The sequence below is a fragment of the Hippocampus zosterae genome, chromosome 19, assembly GCF_025434085.1.
Source record: "Hippocampus zosterae strain Florida chromosome 19, ASM2543408v3, whole genome shotgun sequence".
Lineage (NCBI taxonomy): Eukaryota > Metazoa > Chordata > Actinopteri > Syngnathiformes > Syngnathidae > Hippocampus > Hippocampus zosterae.
This window is the reverse complement of record NC_067469.1, coordinates 1391115-1405499: the sequence shown is the minus strand read 5'-3', so window position 1 is coordinate 1405499 and position 14385 is coordinate 1391115. Positions and strand designations below refer to the sequence as shown.

At 48.4% G+C, this 14385-nt stretch overlaps 1 protein-coding gene across 2 annotated transcripts; it reads right to left on the bottom strand.

Moving 5' to 3' along the window:
- Window positions 1–26: 26 nt before the first annotated feature.
- On the bottom strand, window positions 27–12500 carry emilin1a (elastin microfibril interfacer 1a). 2 transcript variants are annotated; one of them, XM_052053066.1, is made up of 12 exons: window positions 12134–12500; window positions 8533–8649; window positions 6309–6484; window positions 5500–5599; window positions 5316–5424; window positions 5037–5198; window positions 3116–4393; window positions 1984–2398; window positions 1248–1373; window positions 1126–1143; window positions 908–1042; window positions 27–690 (listed from the first exon to the last, which is right to left on the bottom strand). In XM_052053066.1, the coding sequence occupies exons 1-12, from the start codon at window positions 12241–12243 to the stop codon at window positions 371–373; spliced, it is 3066 nt and encodes a 1021-aa protein (XP_051909026.1). In that variant the 5' UTR covers window positions 12244–12500; the 3' UTR covers window positions 27–370. The 2 variants fall into 2 exon arrangements, with proteins under 2 accessions (XP_051909026.1, XP_051909027.1); XM_052053067.1 differs by lacking the exons at window positions 8533–8649; window positions 12134–12500 and adding an exon at window positions 7498–7629.
- Window positions 12501–14385: the final 1885 nt, after the last annotated feature.

The window sequence follows — 14385 nt, the reverse complement described above, 5'->3', positions numbered from 1 at the left end:
CCATGAGCTTTATCTTTTAACCCCCCCACTCTCCCCACCCCCTTTTATTTCATTGAAACGGCAGCTGAAGTCCACTATATCATAAACTAATATTCAAGTTTTGGCAAGGAATATGTACTTTTGTACTTGATATCAAGTCCTTAAAGCGGTGGAGCGCAAATGATTGCTTTCAAAGCGTAAGCGTGTTTTATTTACATATGATGACTAAAGTTCAGAATATGCAAGTCCCTGATAGAACGCTCTCAAAAGAGACCCTCTTGGATCATTTCAGTCTCCGTGACCGCCCGGTTGCTTCATCTTCAAACAAACAACCCCCCCCCCCCAAAAAAAAAGAGTCCACGCTCTGAAAATGTCACCAGTGTCCAGCCAATCAGATGGTCTCATAGAGTAACATCCCACTGAAGATGGTCAAGGGTTCCGAGGAGTACGCCAGCTTGCCGCTGACCAGGTCGATACAGATGGTCTCCCCCGCCTCCATGGGCAGGATGATGTTAAAGACCGCCAGAGCTCCGGGGATGTGTTTGGCTTCCGCCATGGGCTTTTCCAAGCCTTCGGGCTGATATCCCGCCGAGTCAACTCGAGCAACACCGGTGTTGGATTTGGACAGCACCGCTTCGATCTTGACATTCTTATGGCCGGTCAGGATTCCACTGAAAAAGTAGTTCCCTCTCACTGGAGCTGTGAAGTAACCTGCGGGACAAAGCACCAAATCCATAAACCATAACGCGTCATTGCTGCAACTTTCCTGACCCGGTGACTTATTTCGAGTTGTTGGACCGTTTGAACAAATCCCAGTGCGCGTATGTAAATGCACCATGACGACTACTGGTTCACTGGTAGTATTGATAGGTGCGTGTCGGGAGCTCAGGAACCCCCCCCCCCCCCCAAAAAAGATGGAAATTCAAACCTGTTCCGGGGTTGTAGACATTTTTCTCATTGACAAAAACTTTGTTGAATGCAATGGTCCCGACGCCCCTCATTGGCCTGGTGAGCGCGGCCGAGAAGGAAAGTCGTGGCACGTGGGCGTCGGACCCCGCGAGACCTGATGGCAGGGACACAGAGAGCTTAAACGTGAAACGGGGAACGCTCAAGCCGTCATGTGATGTTTCGTTAGTCGGCACGAACCCTGTTCGCCTCGGAGACCTGCAAAATGAGAGGTGAAAGATAAAAACGGTGAGTCGCCATGTCGGATTCCTCTTGGGACAAACGATTGAACTTGCTGATCGGCTGATCATTGAGTTCTCTACCTGGGGGTCCGGCTGGACCTTGTTTGCCCGGTTCACCCTGAGGTCCCTCCTTTCCTTGGGGTCCCGTAACTCCCTGTGGTCCAGAGTGCCCTCGCTCACCTTTGGGGCCAGGTAGACCCGGTGGACCTACAGCAGAGGAACAAATTGGGCTGGATTCACGCAACCCGGTTCAAGTGACACATTTCAGTTTAGCCCGACCGATATCCTGTTACAGTTGTAGATGCTAGCTTAGTATTCCTAGCGCTGATATTTATGATTTTTTTTTTTTAAAGCTGGATGTGTTGGCCAGGCCCTTATCACAAATATGCGCTTTTACAATCGCATAACTTTTATGAATAGCCTGTTAGTGACAGGCGCCCCCCTTTGGTGAGAGACTCGAGTGGGGTCGCATTCAAATCCTGCTCAAAGTTGTCAGAATACAAACTCCCCCTCCCTCAAAGTGAAAGAAGACAAACCCTCTTCGGAGCTTCTTTACTGATAAGCGAAGTGTCAAGGGAGATTCCTGAAACTTCTGCCGTTGGTGAGCTTTAACCTGATGTGTATTTCGCCCACATGTTACTCCTTTTTCCACACACTGCAGACTTTATAGGCTCTTAAGTAAAACGCTTGACAGGCCGGATTCTTTCTTTGGTCTATTTTTTTTACCCTCTCCGACTGCCTCCCATTAAGCAGGCTTTATATCTTGTCCAAAAGTCAGATCCCATGGCCTGCCTGCCTCGTCGGACGGAAGTCTTACCCATGAAATCCTGTCGTATGAAATCATGGAACTCCTTCGCCAAGTCGAGCAGAGTTGAATTCAGTCGGTGTATTCCAGAGTGGACTTTCTCAAGCTGGACGTTGTGAATATTATCGATGAGCTGCCCTTGAGATGCGACCGTTTCGTTGAGTCCGTTGACACAAGTCCACAGACCAGTCACATGCTTGTCCAGGCCCTCCTTGATCCTCCGCAAACTGTCAGAAAAAGAGTCGAAACGTCCACACAGTCCTTCCACCTTGTCGAGACGACGTCGGAGGCCGTCGCTCGCCCGCCGACACTCGCCGACTTCCGTCACGTGGTTACTCCTGATCACTTCCACGTCTTTGCCGAGGCTGGCGAATCGAGCGGCTGAGTCATCGACGTGCTCGGCCAGATCGTCCTTCAAATTGTCCACCTTTAACAGAGACCAGATGCGCTAAGTGTGTGGGTTCTGGATAATGCATCGGCTCTTATTCTACGGTTCCAGTGAGACGCATCTAGCCGGAGCAACTGTTACATTCCAAAAAGATTTGAGTCTATCACTCGAATGAAACGACACATAAAACATCCTTGCGGCAATGACACCGTTGCCATAAATGGTCGTCGAGTGTTCCGTTCTCAATGGCCGTTTGTACAAGTGCTGCGCGCAGCTTGAAATAGCAGCTATGCTAGTGCTAACAAAACAAGCTTTTCGGTTCCAACTTTCACGGCTGGAAAGTTCCCTTCCGAGACTAAAGCATTCGAGTAAACATGAACTTAGACCAACACGATTGTACAGTTCTAAGGTTGCAATGGCACCGGATCGATTAAGTCCTGGACTACCGATAGTCCTGCTAGGCGCTAACTGCAACATATGGCATCTATCTGTCAGAGAGTCGCCAGTGTGCTACCCGATTCCTGTCATGGCGCCCGGACGCTTACGGGTTTGTTTCCGCTCCGACTCCTTTCCTGGCATATCTGCGCGTTTACGACCTGGTTCTCTGTGCGGCGTGCAATACAAATATACGGAGCAGTTTCATTTCCTTTGGGAGGATTATGATGAGTATCATCAATTCGGGATAACAATTAGGGTAATAATGTACCGCTGGTTGATCTCGGGGGACGCAGCAAAATAATTTCCGATTCCTTTTACCTCCGAACGGATCCTGTCCTCGGAGTCGGTCAGATCGTCCAGCGTGTAGCCGTGTGTCCGTATCCTTGTATCCACGCTCTTCAGAGTGTCATTAATGGAGCGGAATGTGAGCATGACCTGAGATAGCTCTCCTCGGATGGACTTCAGATCCCCTCCTAATCTTCCGTTGTGGTCACCGTGACCGTCTAAGCGATCGCTCAAATCCCGGATGTTGATTTCGCACCGTTGGCCCCTCTTCTCCGTCTCCTCTCGGAGTCGTCCCACCTCTTCTCGGAGGTCTGAACACACCCGAGAGCACGCCGTTTCTCCCGAGTCCACCTTTCTGCGGACGTCGGCGAGCTCCGTCCGACACTTTTCCAAGCCCGTGGCGGTGGTGTTGGCGAGCGAACGCAAGTCTTCCTCCACGCTGCCGCAAACGGAGCAGTCTTCCCGCTCCCGGTTTAGCGTTTCGACTTGCTCCGCAATCCGATTGAAGTTCTCGCCGCCCTCGCCCGTCACGGCGATGATCTTTTTGACGTCGTCCGTCAGGTTAATGATCCTGTCGGCCAGCGAGTCACCTGACACAGACAAATCATTTAAGCGCGTGTTGAATTTCTGGATTTCCCCTCGGTTAGCCACAACCCTCCATTCCAAGGTTTTTACTGTGTCTGCGGCTTGATGGTCTTTTCCGATGCGGGCGCAAGTGTTGTTGCACATTCCGGTGGTGGCTGTTAAAGTTCTGTCCAGGAAAGTCGTGACGTTCTCCAGCTGGCCTAAACGTCGACTGTGGTCCGTTACGGTGTCTCCGAGGACGGCGACGTCGAGCTCCAGCTTTCCGATTTTGAAGCGATGATCATCCAGCTGACTCAGGAGCGTGTTTCGTAGCTGCGTGACGTCTCTTTGGACGCCGTCCTTCAGATTGTTGCCCGTGTTGGTGCACCTTTGCTCCGTTTTTCTCACCGTGTTGTTCACTCTCTTCTCCAAGTCTCTCAGTTTGACGTTCATCCGGTCCTCCGTCACCCGTCCCTTTCCTCCCCCGCTTCCGGCCAGCTCCTTATCCAGTCGCCCTTTTATGGTGTCGCACTTGCCGGAAGTGGCGGTGACTCGGACATCCAGATCCGACAATCTCTTCTCCAGCTCGGCGACCGTGTTGCAGCAGGCGCGGGACTGTTCGGTCTCACCGCGAATGATTTGCAGGCTGCGCCTAAAATGTTGGTCCATGGAGCTGATCAACTTCTCCAGGGACCTCACCCGTTCTCTGTCCTCCTCTTGCTGCCGCCTCAGATTCTCGACACCGGCCTGAATGCAAGAAAACGGACACTCCGTTAATAAACGATAACCCCCCCCGTCGAGAAGCTTTTGTCACTTTTAGAATATAGCCGGGGGTTAGAGCTGAGTTATGGTGATGCTAACGTTAAGACATTGCGGTTTCCTTGGAATTCTGTAGGCGTGATCGGGGCAATACGCTCATACTGAGTCGTACCGCGCAAAGATGAACCCGGTGCACTGCACCGGCATGATGGATTGACTCCATTTTTTTTTAAATTGAGGGTCAAAATGATTTTATCCCCTCTAATAGTCAAACTGATGCAACGCTGCTTGTGAGGGGCACTCGAGGGGGAAAAACCAGGCACGGGCTTTTCTGTGAGGAACCATGAAAGGTGAATGAGGTCAGAAGTGACTCAATGTTTACGGAGAGTAAAGTTATGGCTTTAAATGGCTTTGTGCAGTCATCCTCACCCTCGGGGGGTGAAAATGATAGCAGATCTTAGCTCCACCTCTCTTATTACTTGGCACTACCTGATACCAGAACCAGTATTGAGATTGCAGCGGAGAGGCACCTGGGTCAATAAGCAGCTTTTTTTAAACAAAAAAGACAAAAAAAACCCGATGTGAATCTAATCCTGGGATGTATTTATGTATTTAGTAGATCAGGCTTGACCTGGCAGGCAGAGCACGACAGAGTGACCCTTCTCTCCAGCTCCGTCAGTATTTGCTCTTTGAGCGCGTTCGGCTGGTGTCCTGCGACGGCCGCTCCATCCAGGTCGTTCCCCGCTCCGTTCTCTAAATGGTTATTAATGTGGAGCAGGGTCTGATCGTGGACCTGAAGAAAAATACCAAATCGCAAAGTTTTCGCTCCGTTCCCCCACCGAATTGCAGGATGAAGACAATCAAGTAGTGTCTGGAAAATTGAACTTCAATACAGTTTTGTTTTTTTTACCTGTGTCCTATTATACAGATGGTCCAGCTTTGTGTGGATGTCGTTGATCGTTTCCTTCATGTGCGGTTGGGCTGAATCAGCTGGTACAATCGCTCCGTTTAGTACCGAACTGTACGCGACAAGAGTGGACGTTACTTTCCTGAGCAGAGGCACCGAGTGAGTGACTTATAAGACGTTGGCATACAACTTCTGGTTTAGATCGCGAACGGAGGTCTGAATGTTGCGGAGGTCTTTGGCGAGGCCGTTGATGGTTTCCTCCAGTTTTCGGACCTTTTCACTGTCGCCTGCGTACAAAGAAAAAGGAAAACGGGAATTCGTACATGATCGACTGCAAACGGTAGACGACGAGTGCGTTCGGAGGCGGCAATGCGCGAGGCCCAAAAGTGTCTGGACCCGAAGAAGGGTCATCCGATGGCAAAGTGATTTGGGCAGACAATTGACAAACTTATTTTGGTTATGGATAAGAAACACTTCGAAAGACTTCCTCCTGAATTTTGTGCGTCTGACTTTTCAACCAGCTGAACCCTGATTTGTATATCCCAGATTTGTTTGGTTCAGTCTTGTTCTAAAGAAAAAAAATGATGTGTCACATTGTTTGGAAGCAAGATCACGATAGACCACAAAATTTAGTTTGGACCTTAGTGGAGAGTCTGCGGTTTCGTGTACAAATGCCGTCTGGCTCCGTGAGACTGTTTCCACTGGTTTTGCTCCGCGGCCGCAGATAATGGAAATCGTGGCGTCACAAAAGGGCGACGTCATAAACCGCAGAATTTACAATTCCACTGTTTGATGACGGAGTCTTCTCTGAAAGGCCACTGGACTCTTGATATGCAACATATGCCGGAGGAAAGACGATTTCCCTTTCAGGTGGAACTTGAGTAACTAAAAACCATGTACCAGTAGTATTTTTTTGTGTGTGGCTTGTATTATTTTAAAAATTATTAACATACATGCTTAGATGACCGATTCTTTCGCCAGCACGCAGCTCCTTACCATTTCCACTCAGTCCGCCGTCTTGCGTGTGTCCCGTCTGTGTGACGAGCGGTCGCCCGCTGTTGACCGGCCCCTGGAGACAGTCCTCCCCGGAGTATCCGTGGCAACATTTCCACTCCATTTCTGTCACCATCTTATAAGCCACCTTGTACCTCGGCCTCCTGTACGTCCGGTATCTGAGAAGTCAGGGTAACGTGGTCGATGATGAACAAGAAAAATATTTTTTGCACGTGGAAGCTTGCAAATATCGTCTCCGATTGTGCTTCAAACTCAAGGAAAAAAAAAATCAAATCTTTGCAATACTGTAATATACTCGGTGACCAATACCTAAAAACAGTACCGCACGGGACCGATATTGCGTTTCATTAAATTGAGAGACGACTGCCGTTACGCATCATTAAAACGGTCTGGATCATAAAAAATGGGCGAGGTTTTTTGGTTTTTTTGGGGGGCGTGGAACAGCACAAGTGTCTTGTGTTCTCTGGATATAAACGTTTGATGGCAGGTGGAACCGTTCAGAGTTGAGAGTTGTAGACATCGCCTGCTATTTCTGCTCCATTCTCCAAAACATCAGCTATATTTAGCCACGACTAAAAGTCCATGTTTTACTGGCAGGCTTATCTTGGCCAGTTCTTATCCCCCCCCCCCGTCATTAATGTGCCGTTCCGATTTAAGATCGAGGGCCGCGCTCGTCCGAATAATGAGCGCGCAATTGGACGGAAGTCACAATGAATGAGGCTTTTATGGCAGCAAGTCCAGGCACATTAACGAGCCTCGACTGTAATTATCTTTATTTTTGGGGGGGGGGGGTCGGTTACTCCCTTCGTACGCGACCCTCCAAAAGTATCGCTTGCGCAGCCTTTGCTACGCCCATGGAAAAGACCTTCTTCTTCCAGCTCTCTGCACTGAGAGCGTGAGAAAAAGCAATACAAAGTGCTCTCGGAGGGAATATTAAAAAAAAAAGAGCTAGAAAGAGATGGTGGATGGAAGAACAATTATTAAAAAAATAAAATAAAATGGAACAAGAGCTCAAGCGCCTGTCTGCTCCATTCTTGTCGGGTTTAGGCAGATGATTGAGGCGGGCGCAAGTATGGAGGAGTGAAGCTCAAGCCGGCGTCCACATGGACATACTTCTAACTTTGAGAGAACAAAAAAAAACATCAGGAGAGTTTGCTGAATCTTTTCTCACCGCCTAACATCCGTATTTGGAGAGTCTCATCAAATCCATCCCATCTCGAGTCCATTTGTTCCCCGAACCGAGGACACCGGATATTCCCCGCTCGACACAGCGATACACGTATTGGGTTTGAACACAGCCCCTCATCGCTGAAATCAAACCCTTGCGGTACGAGCGTGCGCGGGGCGACATTCGGGCGGCGCGCCAGCAGAACCGCTAGCGATCACCTCGCTGACCGGACTCTCTTGAAAGACGGCTTGAAAATAAAACGGCGCCGAGTGAAATGAGTATCCGCAGACAGGAAGAGGAGGCGAGATGGAGCCCCTGGACGGAATACAAGGCGGCGCAATAAAAGCCAGGAAGTTAATGAGGAGACAGATATTTGTTTTCAGTGTTTCAGAGAACCTGAGCTCGTACGAGTTGGAATTTTCAGGGAAAAATGAAACTCTCCAACATACGCGGCCTTCACGTCAGTCGTCTCATATTCACAATGTCTCTGATTTGATTGCCTTCTCTACCGCCGCGGTGCAAATTGCTTTCTATATTCTATATCCTAAATACCAACGAGGGTCGCCCGGTAGTCCAGTGGTTAGCACGTCGGCTTCACAGTACAGAGGTACCGGGTTCGATTCCAGCTCCGACCTCCCTATGTGGAGTTTGCATGTTCTCCCCGGGCCTGCGTGGGTTTTCTCCGGGTGCTCCGGTTTCCTCCCACATTCCAAAAACATGCATGGCAGGCTGATTGGACGCTCTAAATTGTCCCTAGGTGTGAATGTGAGCGTGGATGCTTGTTCGTCTCTGTGTGCCCTGCGATTGGCTGGCAACTGATCCAGGGTGTCCCCCGCCTAATGCCCGAAGACGGCTGGGATAGGCTCCAGCACCCCCCGCGACCCTAGTGAGGATTAAGCGGTTCAGAAAATGGATGGATGGATGGTTGGAAATACCAACGAGGAGAAGAAGAAAAAAAAATACTCGCGTAAGGAACGGCTTGTTTGACCTCCGAGGTTCCACTTTTTGTGTGCGTGTCGATGAGTGATAGGTACTCACGCCACTCGAGGACACTGGCCCCAGGTACAGCGCTGGTAGTCCGGTTTGATATACGTCTCCACGCCGTCCTCCATCACGCAGCTAACGGTGCGCGTCACCACGTAAGCGCACCAGTTCCTATGATTTCAAAAAAAAAAAGGAAAGACAAACCACACATAGGCTAAAGGAAATGACCAACGATGAGAGGCCGTATTAATCGTAAACAGTCGGGCCTGACGACAAGAATTTTTAGAAGAAAAGAAAAATGGAGATCAAATCTCAACCCATACTTATTTTGGGAAAATGTCAGATCGTATCAAGAAAACGACAAATTCAACAGCATTGTAAGCTTTCGCCAACACACACACACACACAGTGAGAGGGTCACAATATGGCTCCCCCGCCGTACTGTTGAATCAACACGTCCCACATTTAACCCTTCCGCTTGATAAGATTCGTTCCCGTCAGGAGTTGAAATGGAACACAGACGAACGGAATCGGCAGGATCGAAAAAAGGAGACGGCTTGCTTGGAGTTTTTTGGGTCTCGTTGATTCGGTCAGCTGCCTCCGCGACGTATTATCCCGTTTTCGGCGCACCCCTGCGTGCGTGCGTGCGTGTTTGCTGTTTAGCAGGCGGCACCTTTGACCTTTGACCTTATTCTCACTCTCGGCACAGTGAGGTCAAGCATTCCGTACCGTAAATCCGGTAAAGCAACATTCGTGCCAAAAGCTGGCAAGAAGAAGTGTTTTGTGATAACAGATCCGGAGAGGGCAAGCGGGAGCGTCAACCAAATGGGGGTGGGAGGGGGGATGCGGCTTGATACTTGAAGAAAGAAATGGCTAAGCGCTCCCTTTTGTTTGCGAGTCCTTTCATTTGCCCTCAAGGGACGCCTTTGACGGCGTACTTCAATGAGCTCATTGGGACCCTTTGCGAGGAGGTGCGCCTCTATGTTTGAACTCTGACCCCCGGCTCAAGCGGCCCTCCGGTGTCGCGCTTGAGCAATTGCACGCGGGCAAACATAATGGCACAGCGCACATTCTTCTGAATGTGCGTGCGCCGTTCTCTGTTTGGACACGTTTCAAAATGTGGGGACAGCAGCACTGTGTAAACTTCTCTTTGATTGTTTAGCCTGGCAGTCAGTAAGATATACAGAGACGAGGCATTTGTTTTAGCACAGGCGACACGCGCGTTGGGACATCTCTGGGTGGGGGGTGGGGGGGTTGGGTGGTGGGGCTTCAACTTTTGGCCATTTATGGAAAAACTTGTTGATAAATTCTAACCTGGGTTGGGCCTTAACATAAATATCGGCGATTGTATCACTCGCGCAGTTGAAAAGTGACGCGTTTCCATGCAGAGACCGTGGGGGGTGGGGGGGGACTCGAGTCACATGACTTGGACTCCGGTCAACTCGCTGAATTAATGACTTGCGACTTGCTTGGCAAGAACTTCTGAAGGGCCGAAATGGACTTGGCCTTCATGAGACTTGGACTGGACAAGACCTTCTGTGTACATTTACAAAAATATTTCGATATTCATTATATTAATACACTGATCTTGAGTGTGTGTGTGTGTGTGTGTGTGTGTGTGTGTGTGTGTGTGTGTGTGTGTGTGTGTCTCTTGCACACCGCGCACCGGGCAACCTCGACCACTGGTCGGTTCCACTCCAAGGTTTGCAAATCCACATCTATGATGTTTACCTTCATCTATCGCAGTGGTGTCCAAACTATGGCCAAGGGGGCCATATGCGGCCCGCCACCTACGTTTCAGCGGCCCGCCACACGACAAGAAAAAGAAAGAAATAAATAATGCCATTTGTCACGTGCCGGAAGGTTAGTTAAGAGAACCCGAGTAGAAGCCCCTATTGCGGGAGCTCAACCTCCAGGCGATTTGCTTGTACAGACGCACACCCGCGTATACGCACGCTAAAGTGCAAACATATGGTAAGCATGACCGCAGCTGTGGAGCACGTGTAATTCTGTAAACTGTCAGTCATTTTCCCGTGGCGCGTGCAAGTTTTATGATCAACAACGCACACGTGCATGTACTTAAGAGTACAGCATCATCCTTGGCTGCCTCAACTAAAAACCCGATGAAGCCATTAACTCATATTTACCGGTGCAAAGAGACACACAACATCCACACGTCAGTTCTAAAACTGCTCAACCTCACACAGAGCCTTGGTGAAATAAGATCCTAAACTCGTTATTAACTTACTACTGGTTGGCAACGGCAGCACAAAAAGCAGACGTGTGAGCTTAATGACATTGCAGCGAATGAAGTAGCCATGACGAAATTGTAATTGCGCCGCCATGAATCAGGCGCGATATATGACCCCCCAAAAAATAATAATCTGAAGTGCTGTGTCAGAGCGAGTGTTGTTCATTCGTCGGGATGCGTCAGTCGTATTAAAAAAAAGGGGCGATTTGCGCCGCCGTGGGTGTGAACACGCCGACTCCATTCACCTGCACATGTGGCACACCCGCATTTCATTCATTAAATTAGCCGGTGATAACCGCTGTTGATTGAAATATGTCCCGGGGACCTCATATATCCATCCATACCCGCGATTTGTTTTTGTCGGCCTGGGAATGAGCGACATTATGGTCTGTTCCGCTTTTCACCTTAAGTCAGCAGGGTTAGACTCCAGCTTGCCCATCGTCCTGAACAGGATAAGCAGTATTCACAACGGACGGATAATACGTCCTGACAAACGAAGGATTGAGGCCATAATTCGTTCTACGCGACCCACTCTGGTGGCTTTTTAAGACTACGAACGTATTTCATCCCATCAACTCAACTTTATTTCTAGATCATTTAAACAACCAATGCTGTAGCCAACGACAAAATGTATGGAAAAAAAAAATTAATGAAAATAATGACAATCGGTGTGGCTGACTGGTTAGCACGGAGTGTACCGAGTTGTCATCCTCGTCTTCCTGCTTCCGAACCTTGATGTGTTTTGCTTGCTGTTGTTGTTACGGCACGTGAATGTGCTATGTGTGAGCCTCGGATTATTTTTTTTTTCCTTGACTCCACATTATGTCTTTTTGTTCAAATATCTATGGGGGTGACGTATAGTGACAGGCAGAATAATTCAATGCTCTTCCACAAGATGGCAGAAGAAGGTGCGATTAGTCTGCGTAATCCACCTGTTGCCATTCATACAACATAAGAGCTACGCGACGGGCTCCGAATTTGGGAGTAAATTCAAATGGGATCAATCAGCATTACTTTCGTGGATCTGTTCATAATTTTTTTTATTTTTATTTTTTTTTGTGGTGACATTTTCGTTTGGTACTGTGGTGTGAGATTCAGCCTTATGTGAGGGACAATAAATCTAAATAGTGTGATGAAGAGATAAGGAACACATCTAAAATCAGTACATTTGCGCCAAGACATAATTACGTGAACATATTGTTGAATTCATATTTTTTTCTGACAATGTCCCTGATGATGATGATGATGATGGCGATGATACGTGAACTAACCGTTTCCGCACCATGTTACAGGTTGCAAAACCGCTCTTAAAATTTCACACGCATCTTCATTCATTCCAAAGTACAACGCGTTTTTTTTTGGGGGGGGGGGGGAGATACGAACACAGCACGAGCACAATCCTACCGGTGTCTGCTCGCCGCCCTCTGCCCACTTAGGACCGCGGGCTCCGCGTATCCGAGCCCCCAAGACAGCCGGGCCGAAGCGAGGACGAGCAGATAAAACAGCGTCTCCATCCTCGGCTCCGGTGAAACAAACCTGACAGTCTAAAATTAATCCAAGAAAGAAAGAAAGAAAAAAAAAACCTCTCCGTCGTTATCGACAGCTGAAAAACGGTGGCGTCATATGATGAGAAGCTCCTCGGAGGACAGTCACGTGCATTTTTCTTTTTTTTTTTTTTAAACTTCGAACCGGCGCTCAACAGATGGAACTGTGTTCGTGTGGCAACTACTCATTCAGACGCCGAGAAAGAACCAAGTGGAAACTTTCATGCGTCACCTCTCTCTCTCCCTCTCTCTCTCTCCCCCCCCCCTCTCTCTCTCTCTCGCTCGCCCTCTCTCCGTCATCACTTTTTTCTTAAATGTGACTCAAAGTACAGCTGAGTCTAAAATAAAGTTCCCCACCATAAACAGAAAAATAATGCATTGATGTTCAACACTGTGTGCCAAGTGATTTATTCTTTTTTTATTTTTATTTTTATTTTTTAAACTGTGGAAAAAATTACCTGTAGTTCATGGCCGACTTGTCCGTACATTTCAGATTTTGCATGCTAGCTATATTCACTATAGTGACTAATAAAACGAAAATAAGCCAGGGAATGATAAGAAAGATACTGTATATATTTTTATTATTGCAATAAAATTCATGGCAGATTATTTCACCCAAACAATAAATTCAAACAAATTTTTTTCCTAAAAACGCGCTCCCATTTCTGCTACTCACGCCACTCGGTAGTTTAAAAACAATTTTGCACATTAAGTTGTGCAGTGTGTTGGATGCTGGTGGCGCCAACAAAATCTATTTGAACTCACGAAAAAAAAAAGAACTTGGATAAGGGCAGACATAACACCCCCCCCCCCCCCAAAAAAAGAAACTGAGACTCAGAAGGTGTCAGGCATGTTTGAAGATGAAGAGAACGAAAATAGATGATCCAAGACGATGTTCCTCTTGATACACACACGGGCGGCTTTTACTTAAGACAAATGATACCCCCCCCACCCCCCCACACCACCCCCCACCCAAAAAAACGGCACAAGGGTGCTTTTGGAACCCAACTGTCAACCACATAGCATTCGCTGGCTGTGTTCCTGGACCCTTGACCAAAGGCCCTTGGGAAGATTAACATTCCTCTGGGAGGGGGGGGGGCGCTGTATCTGCGCGCTTATAAATAGGTGGATGATGCCATGCACAACAAAACAAACGGAAGTGTTGCAAGTCAGGATTGTCTTCTTTTTTTTTTTCTTCTTAGGATTTGTATTTTATCTTAAGACTATTGTTCCCATTGTGCCCCCCCCCGTTCCTCCCCCCCCCCCCCCATCTACTCCCACTGCTTTCCGCTCGCCAGCCTTTATCTCGACCTTTTGTGTGCGAGCGTCGTTGTTTGACCGGCGCGCGTTTCCGATGCTTTGCATCTGCCATGTTGACATTCTTTTAAGGCCCGGCCCGCATTTCACATTCGCGCAGGTCAGGCTGTTTTGTTTGCGTTAACTATTATGGGACACCCCCCCCCCCCCCACCCAGTTGTTATTTCACACTTTGGAGGAACTTTCAAAATGCTGATGCTGGTGTGGCGGTATGCTCTGTTGGTCCCCCCCCCCCCCCCCCAAAAAGTTTAAAAAACTGGAGGCTCAAGGGAGGTATCATTGGAGTGTAGTTAAGCCAAGCTTCTGTCAAGCTTTTGGACTCATTTGGTGGGTTCTTCTGAAGCTCTGCATACTTAGAAGACAAACGTGAATTCATTAGTCTGAGCACAATGTGCGTCTGGTAAACACACAGTAGTGTTAAAAAAAAAACCAAAACCCGCACCTCTCATGTTTTCCGAGACTTAACACGCGCAGGAGGAGTCACTCACTGTGAAATGTATCTTGACTCAAGAAACCAAAAAAAAGAAATCTGACATGGAAGGAGCAAAAAGTCAAATTGCAAGCATCTTATCCCAGCCAGTGTTGTTCACAGCAAGCAGGGCTCATAAAATGCTCGCATTATCAAATGGGGGGGGGGTCGGGGGGGACTCAACATTCCCGAAAGGGTCGTGTAAAAACATTCAATCTTGCCGTGAACCTCCTCCCACCTCTTCAATATCTTGTTAAGGGGGAGGGCGGGTGGGGGGTGGGGGGGGGGGGGGGTCATCCGATGTGTATGTAAACCGAGACAGATTT

Excerpts from the sequence above, each read along its gene's own strand:
- emilin1a (XM_052053066.1), bottom strand. The coding sequence starts at position 12,243 with ATGGAGACGCTGTTTTATCTGCTCGTCCTCGCTTCGGCCCGGCTGTCT. Across the intron at positions 8,650-12,133 it reads AGGGCGGCGAGCAGACACCG|GAACTGGTGCGCTTACGTGG; the intron begins GTAGGATTGTGC and ends TTGAAATCATAG. Across the intron at positions 2,399-3,115 it reads AGGACAGGATCCGTTCGGAG|GTGGACAATTTGAAGGACGA; the intron begins GTAAAAGGAATC and ends TCTCTGTTAAAG.